At 35.0% G+C, this 20,909-nt stretch overlaps 2 protein-coding genes across 3 annotated transcripts; both read right to left on the minus strand.

Moving 5' to 3' along the window:
- Positions 1-956: 956 nt before the first annotated feature.
- LOC142609088 (uncharacterized) lies at positions 957-1,809 on the minus strand. Its single transcript, XM_075780720.1, has 3 exons — positions 1,702-1,809; positions 1,392-1,442; positions 957-1,286 (listed from the first exon to the last, which is right to left on the minus strand). The coding sequence occupies exons 1-3, from the start codon at positions 1,807-1,809 to the stop codon at positions 957-959; spliced, it is 489 nt and encodes a 162-aa protein (XP_075636835.1).
- Positions 1,810-3,985: 2,176 nt separating this feature from the next.
- LOC142610713 (putative protein S-acyltransferase 4) lies at positions 3,986-17,173 on the minus strand. 2 transcript variants are annotated; one of them, XM_075782627.1, is made up of 6 exons: positions 16,682-17,173; positions 9,899-10,087; positions 8,576-8,884; positions 6,579-6,800; positions 5,052-5,632; positions 3,986-4,441 (listed from the first exon to the last, which is right to left on the minus strand). In XM_075782627.1, exons 1-5 carry the CDS (start codon positions 16,733-16,735, stop codon positions 5,054-5,056), a joined length of 1,353 nt encoding a protein of 450 aa, XP_075638742.1. In that variant the 5' UTR covers positions 16,736-17,173; the 3' UTR covers positions 3,986-4,441; positions 5,052-5,053. The 2 variants fall into 2 exon arrangements, with proteins under 2 accessions (XP_075638742.1, XP_075638743.1); XM_075782628.1 differs by lacking the exon at positions 9,899-10,087 and having other exon boundaries at positions 16,682-17,126.
- Positions 17,174-20,909: the final 3,736 nt, after the last annotated feature.

Raw genomic sequence — 20,909 nt, forward strand, 5'->3', positions numbered from 1 at the left:
TTAGAAAGCATCCAAAAAACTCATCCGAGGATGCCTAACTATAGCATCCACCAACTGATCTATACGAGGTATTGAGAATGAATCTTTAGGGCAAGCTTTATTCAGATCTGTGAAATCCACGCACACTCTCCACTTCCCATTCTTCTTCTTACTACCACTGTATGAGCCAACCATTCTGGATAGAACACTTCTTTAATAGCACTAGCCTTTTTGAGCTTCAACATCTCTTCCCTGATAGCCTTTGAGTGCTCCTTAGAGGAACGCCGAGGTGATTGCCTCCTTGGAACTACAGCCAGATTGACGTTCAAGTGATGACAAATGAAACTTGGATCAACCTTAGGGGCTTCATAAGCATCCCATGCAAATACATCTACATTCTCTCAAAAATGTAACCAACTCCATTTTCTTCTGAAGTGGCAACTGAACTCCCACCTGAAAGAATTTTTCGAGATCATCATCTATAAGAACCTTCTCTAACTCTTCACACATAGCTTCCTCTACTGCCGCCATATTGGGCATAGTTAGAGACATTAATTGCTATAAGCCCCCCGTAGCCGAGGCCGAGGACTCTGGCCCAGGCTGATTCAGAATTGTAGCTGTGACACACTGTCTAGCCACAGATTGGCTCCCAATAATTTCCTCGATTAGTTCCCCAGACGGGAACTTCACCTTGACATGTAGAGTTGAGGAAATGACACCTAGAGCATGCAACCAAGGCCTTGCCACAATGGCCGTGTAGGGAGAGTAAGCGTCTACCATAATGAAATCTACATCCACAACCTCTGGACTTGATTGCACCGGTAATCGAATCTACCCCTTTGGTATGACAGCTTTCTCTTCAAAGCTTATCAGTGGTGAATCGTAAGCTATAAGATCCTCAAGCTTTAAGTTGAGTCCCCTGAACACGTCAGGGTACATAATATTTGCACCACTACCCTAGTCAACCATTACCTTTCTCATGTCCTAGCCCCTATCCTCAGCGTAACAACTAAAGCATCGTCATGCGGTTGGATAGTCTCAATCTTATCCTCTTCCGAGAAACCTAAAATAGGTGGAGTATTCCCCTCAATCCTCTTCAGCTCAGAGTTAGACTCCTCAACAAGAGTTCGTGACACAGACATCACCCTGGTAGGACAAGAACCAGTCCTATCAGGAGCAGCAAAAATAACATTAATTGTTCCCAAATGAGGCATTGATGAATTTTTCCCTTGGCTCACAGAACTTGAATGGCCTCCTTGCCCATTGGGATGATACAAAAATTGCTTCAACCTTCCCTCCTTAACCAACTGCTCCAAATGATTCCACAGAGTCCTTCAATCTTCAATGGTATGACTTCTGTCCTGATGATAGTGACAGTGGAGATTCTGATTGCGCCTCATAGGATCCCCAACCATCTTGTTGGGCCATTTGAAGTATGGTTCATTCTGGATTTTCTCCAACACCTGATGCACCAGTTCTCGGAATACAGTGTTAACCATTTGTGGAACAATAGGAACGGATTGCCCAGTAAAATCTCTCCGTGGCCTGTTATTGTTGTATCTGTCTGACCTAAAATCCCTCCTCTCCTGAGGGATAACCTTCGCTTTTTCCTTACCCTACTGCTGATCTTCCTCAACCCGTTTGTACTCATCAATTCGATCCATGAGCCGACGTACACTTGGTCAGAGATTTCCGTAAGTCGTGCTCAGTAGGGAGGCCAACCTTGAAAGTCCGTATTGCTACATCATCAAAATCATTATCAATCTCATTGAACATCTCCCAGTACTTGTCACAGTATGTTATTAGGGTTTCCCATTCTCTCATGGCCATGGACAATAACAAATCCAGAGGCCGAGGAACTCTACTACAGGTGATGAAGCGGGACCCAAATGCCCTAGTGAGTTCCATGAAGGAATCAATAGAACCTGCCTTCAACCCATTAAGCCATCTCATCACAACATGTCCCAAGCTAGAAGGGAAGACTTTGCACATTAAAGTTTCATTTTTAGAATGTACCACCATCCTTTGATTAAAATGACTCACGTGTTCCACAGAGTCTATTCGGCCATTATAAATGGTGAACGTGGGTTGAGTGAACCGCCATGGAAGCTTCCCCTTCTCCACCCTACGTGTGAAAGGTGACTTGTAAATTTGGTGTAACGCCCTATTCATAGCATCATTTCCTAAGCCCCTAGAGGAAGATTCCCTGCCCTGATGACTACGAAGATGATTAGGAGGAGTTCTTGACCTGGACCTGTAGCCACTGCCCTGGCTATCTTCAAAAGAAGGGCAAATATTTTACCAATCCCACTTTTTGAGCTTTGCTAAAAGGAAACAACCCCTTTAGAAACTTGCTAAATTGGTGGGATGTGGCCAGAATACCTTAAGGGCCCGTTTGGTTGGAGGAGTGGAAAAGTGAGAGGATAAAAAATAATAATAATAATTTTCCTCCTTTTTGTCTGGTTGAGAGTGAAAAAGTGGAAAGATGGAAAAAATGAGTTTGCATAACTTTACTCATATACCCTAATTAAAAAATTGTGCACAATTAAAACAAAAAAAGTGACAAGCAACCAAAAAAAAAAAATCAATGACCCAAATTATATTTAAAAAAAAAAATCATGTTCCAGGATAAAAAAAAAAAAAATCATGTCTAGTTAAAAATTAAAAAAAAAAAAAAGAAGAAGAAGAAAACAAATCATCACCCTACAGCTTCAGGAAATCACACCAAAAAAAAAAAAAAAAAAAAAAAGGGGAAACACCCAGTGAAGCAAAGCAGCGGCAACATGAAACCAAATGCTTAAAAAAAAAAAAAAAAAAAAGAAAAGAAAAGAAAAGAAAAGAAAAAAGAAAAAAGCAACGTTAAGCCCATGTGCAAGTTGCACATGGGCATTTTTGTCATTCAATCATCATATTTTCCCTCTCAAGTTTTCTATCCATTTTAGAGAGAATTTTTTAGTAGACTTGGAAAGAAAACACTTAAACTCCACCATTTATTTTTTTTCCTCCTAACCCAACCAAACACACTCTAAAAATGTTTCCCTTCCTTTTTTCTCTCCAAAATTTTTCATCCACTCTATTTCACCTCAAAACAACCACACCATAAATGCAACCAACCTATTTGCAGAATACCTTTAATGCAACCAATCTTTATTTTTGTGTTTGTGGACAGAAAGTGGACCTTCAGCTCCTACAGGTGTTCCAAGTTTAGGTTCATGAGTTAGCCCAAGTAAATCCATTTTTTACCCCCCAATCCACACTCCCTCATTTTCCCCATTAAAAATACAAGGACGTTGGATATATATAAAAATAAAAATTATATGATTAGAGATAATGGCCCCATAAATAATTGGGGCTTTTCTTTGTTTGAGCTTGTAGGAAATTCCCAAAAATGGCCATCAACAAAGGGTCCAAGACTTAAATTTCAATGAAAATTTTATCAATATGACTATTAATTTTTTTATCTTTTTAACTAATAATTTGGAGCCCTATTTTGAAGGGCTCAAAATTTACACCGTAAACAGTTAATCATGTATTAGTGAATTTTGAGCCAAAGGTTTCCAATTGTATTGTAGTGCTCGTTAGTGCAAAGAGCGATTTCTAGATTCCCATCCTTCTCCCATATTTGGTTTTGATTTCAAATGAACCCAAGCCCTAAACTGCTAGTCTCTAAAGTTTTCAAGGGTAAGTATTTCCCCAACACAGGCATCTTCTTCTCAGCAGAAATAAACCCAAAGCTACCTGGGTGATGAGAAACAGAAACCTACTAGAAAGAACATAGAAACTATCACTAACAGAGCCAATCACAACATGATCCTTAATACAATACGTCCATGGCAAGCCTCACTACAAATCCTAGAACTAGAAAGATATCACAGCTACAAGGACCTATACAGCCCCACGCATCATTCTCAAACTCTTAAGTGGTGGTTCATAGATTCTAATATTTTTTTATTTCCTCAAACACCAAGTAACCTTTTGAGAGTTCATTGTCCAAAGGAGAAACGAATGGACAAAACGAATTTTAAACCTTGCACCTTATAAATACAATACAAGTCAAGCCAGTAGATCAGAAAAGATGAATTCCAGTTATACACAAGTCTAGCCAAATACAAGTTTTGAGTCATTGAAGGGGCAGACAAAAAAAGTGTAGGTAAATCCTACAACACAATCTATAGACCATTATACACTTTGTGACGCTAATTTGTTCCACATTTCCGTATTATCTTGAACAGTGACATATACAAGTTATAACAGCATGGATCTGAACTTTATAACGTATAGATGAAAAGGCATATGAACAATTTTCTCTGCTTTCCAGCATAAAAATTACATCCCTGAGCTTGTATTCAACCTCTATATTTGGAAAGCTGCGGCCCCCTCACAAGCAATGAACTACTGCAACTTGAGAAACAAGAAATCCATTTTTATCTGCACCAAGATGTACAAGACATAGAAGAACGTCCTGTACCCAAATCTGGTGTTACCACTAATGATAATTCACTTCAGTAATTAAAGGGAAAAAAAAAAACCACAGAAAAGGAATTAGAAAATAACAAGTCCATTTCATAAATGAAGGTACTTCTAATAAGCTAACCCAGTAATTTTTCTTTTATTTTTGGGTTGGGGGGGGGTGTGGAGAGTTAAGTACTCTACACTACAGGATTTTTTTTATTAAAAAAATTAAAAATCAATCCCGTAGCAGCATTTTTGAAGGTGAGAATAACCTTATACAGGCTAATGAAATTATAGTGCATCTTGCCTCGCATATAAAAAGTTCAACTTTAATTGACCTATCATGGCAAGGCGGTTTGCACAAGGCAATGAGACATGCCATTTATTAAAAATTAAAGAAACCAATATAATATACCAAAGTTTGTCCATGCATCTGCACTTTGATTGGAAGCTAACCATCAATGAGCTCTCTTTAACACCAAAATTGGCTAAAATTTAAGCTATGAGACACTGCATTATCATATCTTTCTTCCTAATTTCAAATATTTAATCAAAATGTACTAGTTTTAGTGTCCAAAACAATAGAAGCATTACTGGAAGGAAAAGAAGCAAGGAAACACCTTTATGCCTGAAAAACTGGAGCTGTGGTTTGGTGCGAATTATTTCCGTCATCAGTTCCCTCAACTGCTTTTGTTCCATTGACAGACATGGAGCTCTGATCAGGTTCCCCAACACCATCTCCAGTAGAGGATCTTTGAATAGATCTTGCTCCATCTCCAAAAGATGAGCTTTGCATCCCATCTTGACCAGTGGAGCTTGGAACAGATTCTTTTGGTTCTTGCTCAAAAGACGATAATGAGTCAAAAGCAGGTGTTCTTTCTTCCTCTGTACTCTTTATATTATCCACCAAGTCGTCATAGTCCAAATTCCGCAATATTTCTGGAAGTGAGAAACCACTGCCCTCCGCATGCTTAGTTCCCATTTCAATGTCAATTTTCTCCTTTGAGTTTATAAAAGATTCCCCATTGTTTGGAGCCACAGTTGCCACCATTGTATGTTCTTGCTCCCTAACAAATGATCGGAATTGATTCCTTGAAGGGGGGATCTTAGAGAAAAAAACTTCTCTGAGGTTTCCCATCATTCCCTTGTTATATGGATTCTCCTTCTTATCATATCGGTAGCGGAAGTTCTCATAAGTTGTCTGAATCAAAAAAAATATAACATGGGGTTGAATACTTATTCAAGATATATGATCCATTACATCTGGAGGAAAAGCCATTGAAAAAGACAGGAAAGAAGAAGATACATGAGGCAGTTTGCATATGCAAAAGAAAACAAGCACATGGTAGTGAAAAATGTCTATTAAAAGTCAGGTCATGGTCCTGTCAGTAGCCTAGACCCATTCACACCATGGCAATCAGACAGAATAAACATGATAATCTCATAAATTAATTGGCTTGCAATGCTTCTTTTTTTGGAGAGTTTTTTTTTTTTTTTTTGGGGGGGGGGGGGGGGGGGATATAGGAGGTCATTAAGGAAGTAATGTCTAAGGGACCTAGAAAATAAGGGGTCAGTATGCCCTGGGGTCCCAATAGCATCAAATGGTGGTCATCTTGAGTGAACCAACATCATGCCTCCAACAGTTTGAACTTAGGACATTGACCCGAACCAAACCATATGAGAGTAAGCCTTTGCCACTTAGCTTCCCACACTTGGTGGTGGCTTGCAATAATGTTACTATTTTAAAAACCAAGTATACACGTTTAAGCAATTTCCTGAGTGCAATGAAAGTATACATGAATTTCCACAATAGATAGCTCTGATAATGTATTCCGGAACATCATTTTTTTCTTTTCTTTTGATAAGTCAAAACATATAATGTGATGTAATTTATAGAAGCTACAAAATTTGTGCAGTCAGATAATAATACAAAAAAGCTTTGAGCATTCCTTTCAAAACCTAAACATGATATTAAATAAACAGACCCTTAGAGATGCTATAATCTAACCTGTTAATAAATCTACTGACTCCCTATACATAAGGCATATTCATAACTACATTAGCATAATTGAGACATAATGACACACTCTGAGTAAAATATACAGCATAAATCATTCATTTATATGTATTTTGAGTAATAAGATTACCTGGTTTGTGCAAATCAGATAGAAATGGAAAATTGTAAGGCCACCAACAAACCAGACAGCTATGAAGCAGTACACTACGAGAAAATCCGATGGGATGTCATGCGACACAGCATTCCAAAAAGTGCCTTTCTTTTGAAGAATGTTGGTCAAAGAAAATGCAAACACATAAATGCACAAGATGGTTGAAGTTGATATGAACATGAAGAAGAACCGATAGTTACGCTGCAAGCAGATTAACATGTACTTCTACCGTTAGATCCAATAATATATTATTAAATAATTTGAGTAGCATTTGCACACCAAATAGATTTTAAAAGAATCCATTTCCTAACCCATATCATCTAAATTAAATACAGCATCTTTATTATGTAAATGGTTCTTATCGCTTAAAATTCATACTAGGATTAAGTACTATTGTAAATATTCCTTCTGTACAAACCATGATACATGCTGGTTACTATCCCAAAAATTTGATACATACTAGTAACATAATTATTAAAAATAAATAAATTAAGAGTGTTGCTGCCTTAAAATTGGGCATTCACTGTTTCCTTGCATTATAATCATGGCTGCACGTGTGTGCTCTTTGCAAGGATGCTAATTGGTGAAATTCTTGGTTGGTACCCAAGACAAATGCCACAAGGCTATTGCTCAAAAAGAGCATGGCCCATGACAGTCAGTATAAAATAACTCACTGAGGTAGCCTCAGCATTGACAGGAAACAGTGTCTGAAGAGGAGCAATCCTCTGACAGAGAGCAATTGGAGGGGGTCGACATGCAATTGTCCCAAACAACGAGACATCATATTGTGTAATCTAACTCAAAGGTACTAACACTTTAAGATTCACTCATATTGTACCAAAAACTTGGGCATTTAAATGATGTCAATATCAGGGTCACCACAGCCGATCTTTTTCAATTGCTAATTAGAGTCATTCCCAGAAAATACTTCCAAACACCTTATGTATGAAAAAAAAATTCCAGAAATTCAACAGTATTTCTAGAAAAGGGATCAAAATAATCCAGTAATTAATTAATGCAAGAGAGTTTATCAGAATTTCTGAGATCCCCATGCTTTTAACTGTAAAGCAGAGACATCCATACAGAAGCAATGCAAAACTCAAAACATAAATATTCCAATGATACACCTTGGAAACATCTTGGTTGTGCGGTTAAACAGAAAACAACAAGATTGACTTCCAATCCATCTATTAAAAATATGTGCTGCATGTTTTGGTCACTTAAAGTAGAGTTATACAAGATTCCATAGTTTCACAAAAAATGAAAATATACCATAGAGTATAGCAACAAAAGTCAGTTAATCAGACTGCACAGATTTTTTAGTAATTTAAAATACATGACAAAATAGATAACAAAATAGTAATTTACAGAGATAGCAGCATGGTTGGTAGATTATTACTTCACTAGATTAGTTCATTGTCAGTAGCTCTTATTTTTTTTGCCCATTATCATGCAATTTTATCTTCCTACAAGCAACGTTAACAAAACTGATATTGAGTGGGTTTACTAGGGTTTGCCTTTTCCAGATTTAATTAGGACAAGCTTGGGGTAGAATTCCTAACTCTAATCAGGTTTCGAAAGAGTTCAGGATATGGAATGTCTAACAAAGCTTGGTTTGGGAAGACTTTCCTTGTCTCAGATTCAACCCATTGCATTCCTATTGATTAGATGTACCAGCTCTTCTAATTACTTCGGTTGAATTGCCCAGAATTAAAATTTACGTGGAAAATTCTCTTTTTTTACTTGGTAAAACCCTTATAGTGAATTTATATATATATATATATATATATAGAGAGAGAGAGAGAGAGAGAGAGAGCCAGAAAATTTTCTTTAAGAATAGTTGTATCTCCATTCAGTTTGTTGATGGGTTTACCATAAGTAATATAAATTCGAATTATATTCTTAAAGCTTTTCTTTTCTCTCTCTCTCTCTCTCTCTCTTTTCAACAAGTCTGCAAGTAGAATAATGAAACTTACTAATCCAATGCATTGCCCAACCCATGGACAGTGATGATCAAATCTCTGGACACAATTGTTGCAGATGGAACAATGAGAAGTACGAGGCGGGCGATAGAGCATGCAAGTGTCACAGTACTTCACTTTTACTGAGTGACCATTCACCATCACATCTTTTGTCCGGGGTAGTTTCAAGTGAGGCGTTCTCCCATTAACCCACTCCATCGATGGGGTAGTTGCATCAAATGCTTCATCTGATTCAGGAGGGCTTAAATTTCTAGGGACTATTCCAGGATCTCTACTAGAGGTCAAGAAGAGAAATGTTAAATCCTGCAGAAAGTTTATAGGGGTCATTGATACTCTAAGTGCAAGAAGAAGCTGTTACTGTAAGCATCAGGAAAAAAGCATGAACAATTCTGAGGGAAATTCAAATAACACATGGAAATGCAACCATTGAATCTTGATTTTACTAGAGTCTAATGGAGAAGATCCATAGTTTGGAATAGACCCGATACCCTAAAGACGAAGGTAACGTGTTCTACATAGTAATTTCCATAAATTTGAAAAGTTAACATCAGAGTAACCTTCTGAAATCCAAAAACAATTGATCATGCACATACAGCACAAAAGATTAAATACTACTAAAATAAAATAGACTTGTCCCAAAAGCTAATTGGCCATTTGTGCGTGAGGAGGAACCAAACCTTGACACCAAGGTCCATAGCCACATTTTATAGTCATCTTTTAGCTACATGCCCACCTCTCTCCATTGGATATTTTCTCTGGAGCATGGCTTGGCCATGCCACTAAAACAATAAAAACATACACAAAAATCTTCCAACTTAATTATTTAGGCTTGGAGGGTAGAACAAAACTGAGTCATTACATTTCCATGTGGTGTTTGACTACACATTTTTTTTATCTTCTTTCAAATTCATGTGGTACCTTACTTCCCTAATATTCTTTGTTAATTCACTGCCTCTTTCACACGTGGGTTCAACGGATAATTGAAAGGATATAAGTAAGCATAAAAAAAATGCATTCGTGAAATTTTTTTGCAACATCCAATTAGTGAGGATGGAGTCCACAACAACACAGGACTAGGGCTTAGCAGTTAGCACATGCATAGTTTTCAAAATGAGAAATGCTATGTCCACAACATTTTCACAACAAATCATAAGTAGCAAGTTGTTATTGTTGGGGCAAAAAAGTAATCTTAATGGTAAGTTCAAATTTGAATCAATAACAACTAACCACCTATGATTTGTTGTAAGAATGTTGTGGACGTAGCACTTCTCTTTCAAAATAGTCATCACTAGATAGACATAAAACAGAAAAACTTACCAAAACAGTGATGAATAAACCCACAATCAATACAAAATACCAAAGAAGGTTATCGCTGTTCTTCATATCCCTGATTTTAAGATAAATCTTTATAGAAAAAGTAATTGCAGGGATGGCAATAAGGAGTGTGGACAGAAACAGAGATGCCACATCAGGCCCAAAGATTAACCTCCCACCACAGAAAAATTTCTGTACAGACAAGAAAAGAGACCATCAGCGTGAGTATGTCATACTACTTCTCAATCTTCAGTAATATTGCAACAGTACCACATGTATTTAAACAGCTGGCTTCTTTATCAACCAAAAGACAAAACTTCAAAGACAGTGAAGCTATAAATATTATATATATATAAAGTAAAAGTAAATAAACAAGAACACTTTTACTCACTATCATGCCAAAAAATTACTTAGAATAAGAGACTGCAAAAATCTAAAATTCTAAGCACCCATTCTAGTCACACGAAACTATCTTAAGTGAAAGGGGAAGTTTTTTTTTTTTTTTTACAAGATAGAAATTCTACTCTAGCCTAATCTAAGTATATATGTGTGTGAAAGTTCCCTCTTGGAGACTTGAACCCTGGCCCTTATCCCCCCCCCCCTCCCCCAACATCCCACAAGCACTTATACTTGTGGAGTGACCATCGCACCAAGTGTGTGCAGGGGTAATGCATCAAATTTGCTGATTACCAGGAGGCAGGGGGGGTGGGGGCATAAAATCTGTAGGCTCAAGAAATGATTAATAAAAATCTAAACTTTTACTATTTCAACCATTCAACATGACTGTGAGAGAGAAATTGTGCATGAAATGATCAATTATCTATAATCATTACTCCCTCTATCCAACTTGTTTGACCCCCTTACAAAATCCAACCTCTTAATGAATTGTCTTTGAAATAAAAAGTTGCCAATTTCCAAAATTACCCTCCTTAATTTATACTCAAATAAAGCAATTGGAAAAGAAGCATTGACTTCTTAATAAATGATAATGTAAGTAAGAAAAGTTATGAAAATTGGTTCTTTTGACTCGTCAAAGTGAACACTTTAGGACATCCCGAAATAGAATATTGGACAAACAAAATGAGACATATGCTTTAATCTTCATCATTGTTATCTGCTGGGAAGACGACAAGAACTCATAAAATTGAAAAAGACAAAGACTACTATCTTTATCATTGTTATTTGCTGAGAAGATGACATGACCTTGTAAAATTCAAAGTAACTAAATAAGCCTAGATGCAACTAATTAGGATTTAAGGTTCTAATGCGCACCCAACCCCCCCCCCCCCCCACACACACACACACACACACACAAGCACAAAATAACCATTGCATTAGTTTCTCTCTCTTCAACCTATTGGTCGGTCAAGATAATTGGTATAACAGTACGAGAGGAAGAGAGAGAGGAATTGCTTATAAGTTTTCCCTACCTGTAGACAATGCATGCATACAGAAAAGAACCATTACAATAGTTTTTTTCTCTATCTACTGGTCGATCAACATAATTGAGATAACAGTAGAAAAGAATGGAGAGAGAGCAAATAATGAAAAACTTAATCATTATGGTAAATTCAGAACCCCCTGATGGATAATTAGCTTGCAATACATGGCTGATAAGTATTCATTCTTGAAAAGATACATTGTATAAATAAAAAAGATGAATATCTAAAGAACTTCATCCAATTGCCAATCCAACAAGCAAAACTAGCAATCATCAATAAAATAATGAAATGACGACAGGAAGGGATAAAAAAAAATGTGAATGAGTGGTACTTAAATGAGAATAATATAAGGAAAATTATGCTTTATCACCCTAAACTATACTCCAGATTATACTATACATCCTAAACTTTTCAAATGCATGTTTTGCACCCTAAACTATGAGCTCAGTTACACTTTACACCATGATGTTAAGTTTGTCGTTAACTTGAATGAAAATCCAAAGTTTATGGTGCAAAGTGTAATCGAGGGTACAGTTTAGGGTGATAGAGTGTAATTTCTTTTTTGTTTTTAAGGGATTGAAGGGCAATTGGGTCTTTTCACGTGATGTCATACTTTTCTATCCAAGTTAATGACAAACTTAACTTCTTCTTTTCTTTTTCTTTTTTGATAGGCAAGAACAAATATTATTGAAGAAGGAAAAGCATGAAAAATACACAAGGTTCACAATAGTGAACAAAGAGATAAAAAGAAGAAAAAAGAAACAAACAGACACTAAGCTATTCTTAGAGGCAAAAGAAAATTCCTAAGTATAGAACAATTCGAGAAACCCCAACACCAAGACCAATCAAATAGGGTCCATTAGTATAAATCTAACAACTAAGCTAGAGATTTATTAGTATCCTCAAAAGAACGCCGATTCCGTTTAATCCAAATAGTCCACATTAAACATCCCAGAACCAAATTCCAAAAATCAAAATTATGTTTCCCAAGCCAATGATACCAACAAAAAAAATAAGTCTGCAACTGAACTTGACATGACCCAATCAATCCCAAACAACCGAAGCATATAAATCCACAAATAATGAGCTACCGGACAGGAATTAGCAAGTGATCCACAGATTCCTCATTACAACAACAATTCGCCAAAGTGCGACCATAGAGCATAAGATTATCCAAAGTTAGAATCTAGCCATGAGCTGCTGTCCACATAAAGATAGCTGCCCTTTTAGGAAACCTTTACTTTCCAAATGCCCTTCCAAGGGAAAGTAGAAAGAGTTACATTTTGAATCTTATGATAGAAAGACCAAATGTCAAACTTCCCACTTCCATTGAGGCACCAACAAAGCCTGTTACTACCTCCACCCCTAGGAATCCAAGTTTGAATGAAGTGAAGAAGGGAGTAGGAAGCCACTAACTCCCAATCATTAAATTCCCTATAAAATCTTAAACTTCATACTCTATCATTTTCACCAACTGGAGGATTTAACACTTCAGAAATACAAGCTTCCTTATTAGATGAACACACAAATAATTGAGGATAAAGAGTTTCAAAAGAATTTTTCCCAATCCACTTATCATACCAAAAAAGAATGCGAGAACCATCCCCCACCACAAAAGACAAATGCTTAGAAAAACTTTCCCACACTTCACTAATACTACGCCATAAACCACAACCATGAGCCCTTCTACAAACTCTAGTGCTCCAACCCCCTTTCCCCTCCCCATATTTCATGGCTATGACCCTCCGCCACAGATGAGTAGTTTCGTGACCATACCTCTAAAGCCATTTCCCTAATAAAGCCTAATTAAACGACACCAAATTTTGAATTCCCAAACCACCCAACTTGCACGGTAAGCAAACCTTTTCCCAAGCCACCAAGGGTATTTGAAGCACTCAACTGAGGAACCCCACAAAAAACGTTCTAATCTCATTGCCATAGCTTTAGGAATAGTAAAAAGGGAAAGATGATAAGTAGGAAAGCTTGAAAGGGTACTTTTCAACAAAGTGAGTTTGCCACCCTTTGAAAAATAAAGCCACTTCAAGCTTGAAAGCTTCTTCTCTGTCCTCTCTAGAATCGGATTCCAAATAGAGGTTGTCTTATACAAGGTACCCAACGGCATTCCCGAATCATAGGCAACCTACCCACCTTGCACTAAAGAATATTAGCCAAAGTTTGAATGTTGCTCACCTCCCTAATAGGGACAATTTCACTTTTCCCCACATTCACCTTCAAACTAATAAAGGCTTGAAAACAAGTCAATGCCAGCCAAATGGATAGCAACTGCTCCCTAGAAGCATCGCAGAAAAGAATGGTGTCATCAACAAATATAAGATGAGTAATACGAATACCAATAGAACTAATAGGTCCCACATGAAAACCCTGAATAAGACCACATTCCTCAATTTTCTTCAAAATCTGACTTAAAACCTCCATGATCAAAAGAAAAAAAAAGGTAGACAACAGATCACCTTGTCTTAGGCCTCTAGAGCTACCAAAGAAACCAACAAGAGATCCATTAATCAAAACTGAGAAGCAGATAGTAGTAACACAAGCCTTTAACCATCTCCTCCATCGACCCCCAAAGCCCATCCTCTCTAACAAATAGAACAAAGTGTCCCAACTTACATGATCATAGGCTTTTTTGATGTCTAACTTACACACCAACCACAAAGTCTAACACTTCAATCTACTATCTAGACATTCATTAGCAATAAACACTAAATCTAAAATCTGTCTACCACCAACAAAAGAATTTTGCGACTCCAAAATGACTTTATCCAGCACCGTCCTCAATTTGTTAGCCAACACCTTAGATAGCAGCTTATACACAATGCCCACTAATTTGATAGGCCGAAAATCTCTGATATTTAGGGCATTACTTTTTTTGGGAATCAAAGATAGAAAAGAAGCATTCAGAGACCGTTCAAACTCTGAGCTCCTATGAAAATGATCATAGAAGGCCATAACATCCTTTTCCACTACACTCTAGCATTTTTTAAGAAAGGCCATAGTGAAGCCATCAAGACCTAGGGCTTTATCACCCTCCATCTTGAAGGACCTATACCACCTCCTCCTTAGAAAAATCCCTCTCAAGAGCAAGCCGCTCATCCTCCTCAATACTAGCAAACTCCAACCATCCATAGAAGGACACCAAGAATCTGACTCCGTGTACAAACCCTGATAAAAATGAACCACCTTAGACCGCACCTCTTCCTCATCCTCATAAAGGACACCATCCACCTCTATACCTCGAATATAATTAGTTCTTCTATGTGAGTTTGCTACCTAGTGAAAAAAGCAAGTATATTGTCACCCTCCTTTACAAACAATATCTAGGACTTTTGTCTCCAAGAAATCTCCTCCAATGAGGCTAAATGTGCAATGTCACCTTTAATCTAAATATGACAAGTTTGTTCCTCCTACGAAAGACCCAACAAGTCCTCCCTAGCATCCAAACCCACAACTCAGATAAAAGGCATTTCTTTCTAAAGGCCAAATCCTCAATTCCTCCTTATTCCACTTTTTCAAATCATCTTTAAGAGCTTTTAATTTACAAGCCAGAATAAAGCTTGGAGAACCCAAAAAGCAATACCCATTCCACCATTGCCAAACTCCCTCCACAAAACCCTCAACTTTCAACCGCATATTCTCAAACTTAAAGGCACTTCAACCTTCATTAACACAACCAGCTACCACCAAGAGTGGGCAGTGATCAGAAACTACTTGGGGGAGCACCCTTTGAGACACATTCCCAAAATGATCTACCCAATCCGCCAATGCCAAGGTCCTGTTGATTCTTGACATATAATTTGTCCCCGAATCTCTAAACTAGGTGAACAAAGCCCCCTCAAGGGGTAAATCCACAAGGTAATTAGCCTCAATGAAATCTGAAAAAGCAAACATAGCCGGACTAAAAGCTTCACAACCAAATCTCTCACTCGGATATCGAAGAATATTAAAATCCCCAAACACACACCATGTTGTATTCCACCTAGAGGGCATCCTCGTGAGCTCCTCCCACAAAGCACCCCGTTAGCTATCATCATTAGGACCATACACTCCTGAACATACCCATACAAAATCATACATTCCTAACCTGTAGCACTGTCAAATTTTTCATAGACTCTCTTGTCCCAAACCAGTAACACCCCCCCTGCAGGGTTGACTAAATCTAGAGCAACCCAATCGAGGATCGGACTACCCCAAAGACTTCGAACAACAGAAGAGTTTAAAGAAGACAGCTTGGTTTCTTAAAAACAAACAATATCACACTTCCACTCTTTTAACGTTAGTTGTAAAGTGTAACAAAGGTCATAGTTTAGGTGCAAAATGTGCATTCAAAATGTTTAGGCTGCAAAGCGTAATCTAGGGTATAGTTTACGGTAATAAAGCGTAATTTACCCCATAATATAAGAAACTAGACAAATTAGATAAGCAACCCTCTTTCCCCCTAAAAAGGGCAAAGGAAGAAAATGAGAACAGAAAAAGAAACACTAGCCTTATTAACATGAAACTAAAGTGAAGTGGCTGAGTTGACTTGAACCAAAATCGAAAACTCATTTCCACTCCATATGGTTCAAATTTTACAGTAAAAAAGTCAAGTTAGTAAAAGAACAGAAAAAAAAAATTTATATTATGTTTCATTATTTTTTTTATAAAAAGAAATTTGAGAGAAACTAAAGACAATGAAATACATTTCTAAATTCCGATTTGGTTTGTATTCTACAAGAGAAAATAAAATGAGGAAATGAATGGAATTATATTATAGTTTAGTTCTTTCAATAAGAGAAAGTAATGAGAAAATAAGTTTATAATATATTTGTTTTTTTAGACATAACCTTCTTTCCAAACCTCACCCATCTTAGAGAATATTTTAGTTGACTTCAATTGAAAATTTAGCCTCTTTTCCTCACACTTTTAGTAGTGTGGTATGATAATATAAAATCCAAAAGAATGCTAAACTAACTGAATAGACCCGCAAAAGAGAACTCCCACAATCAGCTTTAATTCTTTCATTTTTGTTGCCTCTAACCACATTAGTAGAGCTTCCTAACTAGTGCAATTGTACAATTTCCAGTTATTGATAATAGAGGATCAATCATCACAATCAAAAAAATAGCAATAGACATCTAAAATCAAATAATCACCAACCAAACAATGAACAATAGTGGACCCCAATACAAAGAAAATACAATCGGTGAAGTTGTCACAATTTTATTATAGTCATTCATATGAGAAAAGAAAATTTAAGAAACCCAAGTCAGTTCATGAACTGAAAATTAGCATAATATAAAGAGCAAAACCAATTGACATAGACATAGAGAGAGGCAGAGAAACTCACATTACTTCCCTTCCAAACTTTGTACAGCCGTCTGGGTTTATCATTCGGGTCCATACTGTTACTAAAAAGAAGAAAAACCCAGAACCCAGATTAGAATTTCTAATCAAAACCACAACAGAACCCTCTCTTATCACAACCCCACTTTCTACTCCTCACTATCCAATGTATATATCACACCAAAACCCACAAAAATCTTCACTCAAAACCAAAAAAATTCCCATCATTTGGGTACACAATGCGTGTGAAAGTGAACTGGAAGTTGAAAAATCCAGGTGTGAGAGAGAGAGAGAGAGAAAAGAGGCTGTTGGATCAAAAGAAAAACCAACTGCCTCGCCCAAAAAGCTTTTAGTTTTTGATTTCTCAGATCGATTATACCAACAAAGAAAGATGCTATCTTTCTCTCTAAAAACTGTTTTTGCTATTTCTCTCTTTCTTTCTTTTCTTCCACAACGCTAGCAACTATGAGTTGGGGGACGGATGCTTCAATTTCTCGCGGATTTTACGCGCGTTTTTGATAAAGACATATACATATTTTATTACCTTATTTTATACTATATTTTTTTATACGACAATAAATAATGTCAAATGTTTAATAATATATATATTTTTTGTCATCAAAAAATAATATTTTATCAAAAAAATGTTTTTTTTATTATTATTATGTTACAAATGTGACATGTATAAGAGTTGGTCTAAGGAACTTTACCAAACGTGCTGTCACGGCCAATACTTCTTGTTGAATTTGTCTAAAGTGGGTCTTTGTTTTTCTCATCTTTCTTCCATTTTTGGTATCGTTTTATTTGCGTTTTAAGCTTGTAGTTATCCTTCCTTTTATCTTATGTATGTATAACATGTTTGTATTGGTTCTCATGACATATTATAGACTTGTGTCCTTTCAAATAAAAAAGTAGATTTGAGGCTCCTTTGGTGTTTCTGCTTCTATTTCATGTGAACAAATAAATCGGTGCATGTTTACCAAAAAATAAATAAATCGGTGCATCTCTTTCATATTTATTATTGGAAAGACCATTCCGTTTGTTTCGATGAAAAACTTGATGTAAAGATAGTTTTTTATGTTTTCTAGTGTTTGGTAGTATAAAAAAAGATGAGTCAAAGGAAAACTATCTTTGGTCAACATAAAAAATATGACTTATTTTTAGAGATTATTTTCCATTAAATTTTTTTGAAAACAACTATATCTCACAGGAAGTTAAATAAGGAAAGTTAGAAAGTTATTTTTCAACTCATTTAAAGTTGCTACCAAATATTAAAAAATGAGATAATTTTATAGAAAATACTTTCTGAAAAATGACTCGTTTTCTAGAAAATGTCATTACTGAAACAAACAAAGTGGACAAATAGGTTTCACCAATCTTCAAATACCCATTTATTAAATTTGTATATTTCTACCCTTTTTTTTTTCTTTTTCTTTTTTTATTGTGTAATATGGTTCTCTCTTGCTTGACTTTAATGCAAATGCACGTTTTCATTTTCCACCGCACCCATATTATTGGCTCTAAGGTGAGAAGAAATCAATGTACTCTACCTGTGTGTGTGCGCGTATCTGTCATCCACCGCATCTACAAGAAAATATAAAAACATATATAATCTTTCAAATTTTTTTTTGAGAGGAGTTTTAACCTATGGCGTCTGTTTCTGATGATGGCTCTTTATCATCAGACCAAGACACCAATTAGTTTTTAGTGTAGACAATGATTGAACTCTAGATCTTTTATACAACCATCAGAGATTTTACCGGTTGAGCTAACTGGAACCCACTTCAAATTTCAATCTTGATAGCTCTGTGTTTCAATTATTTCATTACCTTAGGTGGTTGCATCAAATTACAATAATCTTTTATATTAAAAAAAGAACAATTTATTTCCCTAAAAAAATTTATTTATTCATGTCAAAACTATTGAGTTATCACTTCTTCATAGATGTAAACTGGCGTGTTATTGCAAGGAATTTTGATCATACGGCTAACCAATGATATCTCACTAAAGTTAGAAAAAGAAATCAACGTGCATAATTAGCAAGAGTTAGACACTTGTTGAAGACTTACATATGTGTGTATTCCAAAGTCTATTTCACTTTGGAAAAGCAAGAAACGTAAAAGTCGTTAAAGAAAAAAGAAATAGAAATATAATTAATCCGAAAAGAGAGCACATCACCAATTTCCAGGATTTTTTTTTTTAGCATTAAGAAGTTAATAACTTGATAAGCATGTAAATTCCGGAAATATTGATTCCCTTCTACCATCAATAATCTATTTCGGTGAACAGTGACAATTTAATTTTAAACACACAAATTATTTTTGGATAGAAACTCCATCTTATCTTCTAATGAGTTGTGTCACTCCTAAGTCCTAACTCCTAATCTATGACTACACCATATGCTGTTATGCAAGGAATTTATCAAGGTACATGGTTATCGTAGCCATGGATTGAAGGTACCATTCAAGTTAGCCTAAGAAAAGCACTCAATGACTCAATTTTCTGGTTTGTGCATAATTTGTTTTTATTTTTATCTTTTCGTATGCTAAATAAATAAAATAAAATAATTATTTGCAATGTAATTACTAAATTGTCTATCATAGTGAATAAAAATGCTTCCGATAAAACTAATGAAGTCTTTAATATTATAAATAATCCTTTAGTTAATTCTCTTTTTTAAGATCATTGTCGAGAACTTTTTTTTTTAGGGGGTTATGAATCCTTCAAAAAAATTAACCACTATATATACTATAAAAAAAATCATATACTATGTAATAAAAGTTAGGCTTAAAAGTTGCAGTTGTGCCAAGTAGTTTCACCAAATAGAAGAAATTTTTTTAGATTTCTAGATTTTAAAAATATGTATATGATCTTTTTTCTCCTATAATTTCTAAGTTGATAAAAAACTTAATTTAATTACAATCAAAATTCTTTATATAATCCATCTACTATATTTTCTAATTTGATAAAAATATTAATTTGATTACAATCTAAATTCTTTATCTAATCCATTTAATCCTTATTTTTTAAGCGTAGGGTATTATAATCTAAATTCTTCATCTAATCCTTATTTGTACCTGTGTAGTGTATTATAATCCAAATTCTCCATCTAATCCTTATTTGTACCTGTAGTATATTATAAAAAAAGCAGTTTTAACAAAACATGCAACTTTCATTAAAAAAATAAGTGTTTTAACAAAACATGCTACCTATATTCAACAAAACTTATAATTTCGAAAAGAGATTAAATTTAGTTGGTTGGTGCCATACAACTACAACCTACAACCTACAACCTACAATTGTGACCATCTAAATATTATCAACAAAATCTAAGATAATAGGATAGAAAGAAAAAAAAATCCAAAGCATAAAAAATTAAAATGTGTAGTTCTATATCTAGAAGTATATCTATCCCATGAATTTTTTTTATATAAAAAAAATTAAAATTTTTTTTAAAAAAAAAGCACTTTCATTAGGAGAATATACTCATGAGGAGGAATCATATCATATATACTATATAATAAAAGTTGGGTTTAGAAGCGTGGTTGTGCCAAGTGGCTGCACTAAATTGCAGAATTTAAAAAAAATAAATACTATAATTTTTTGTACTTATCTTCTTCTCTTATAATTTTTAAACTGATAAAAATCTTAATTTAATTACAATTGAAACTCTTCATTTAATCCTTTTATTTTGATAAAGAATTTTAATTTGATTACAATTCAAATTCTTCATCTAATCGTTTTTCCTATTTAAAAAACAAAAAACAACAACAATCTTCATTTATTCCTTTTTAAAAATTTAAATTAAATTATATTACTTCCTACAACAACAAAAAACAACAACATAATACCAAAAAAAAAAAAAAAAACTACGTATTTAACTGCAAAATCTTCCACTTCACACGTGACTTTTTTTTTTAGATAATTATTGTTCATACTGATTTACCAAAAAAGTTATTGGATAAAGTTTTTAAAAAATAATTGAAGGTAATAAGTATTTGAGTTTAAAGTAAATACCTTCTCTTTCTTCTTAAAAAAAAAAAAGTATCTATTCTATATATAATAAATGTTTGTTTTTCTAAAAAAAAAAACGGTTTTTTTTTTTGTTATAAAAGAAAAGTTTCCATTTTCCCATAAAAAAAATATTTTCCTTTTTCTTTCTCTTCATATGACCTTTTTTTTTTCACTTTTTATGGGATTTATGAGATAGCAACATACAAATTGATTAGAAA

This window comes from Castanea sativa, chromosome 9 (genome assembly GCF_040712315.1).
Source record: "Castanea sativa cultivar Marrone di Chiusa Pesio chromosome 9, ASM4071231v1".
In the NCBI taxonomy this organism is placed as follows: domain Eukaryota; kingdom Viridiplantae; phylum Streptophyta; class Magnoliopsida; order Fagales; family Fagaceae; genus Castanea; species Castanea sativa.

What these genes read in the sequence shown, in the direction of transcription:
- LOC142609088 (XM_075780720.1), bottom strand. Translation starts at nt 1,809, where the DNA reads ATGGCCATGAGAGAATGGGAAACCCTAATAACATACTGTGACAAGTAC. An exon ending in TAGCAATACGGACTTTCAAG is followed by an intron (nt 1,443 to 1,701) that starts GTTGGCCTCCCT and finishes CTGGTGCATCAG; the next exon opens with GTGTTGGAGAAAATCCAGAA. An exon ending in TCAAATGGCCCAACAAGATG is followed by an intron (nt 1,287 to 1,391) that starts GTTGGGGATCCT and finishes CATTTGGAGCAG; the next exon opens with TTGGTTAAGGAGGGAAGGTT.
- LOC142610713 (XM_075782627.1), bottom strand. Translation starts at nt 16,735, where the DNA reads ATGGACCCGAATGATAAACCCAGACGGCTGTACAAAGTTTGGAAGGGA. An exon ending in GTTTATTCATCACTGTTTTG is followed by an intron (nt 8,885 to 9,898) that starts GTAAGTTTTTCT and finishes AACTTTCTGCAG; the next exon opens with GATTTAACATTTCTCTTCTT. An exon ending in ATCTGATTTGCACAAACCAG is followed by an intron (nt 5,633 to 6,578) that starts GTAATCTTATTA and finishes TTTTTGATTCAG; the next exon opens with ACAACTTATGAGAACTTCCG.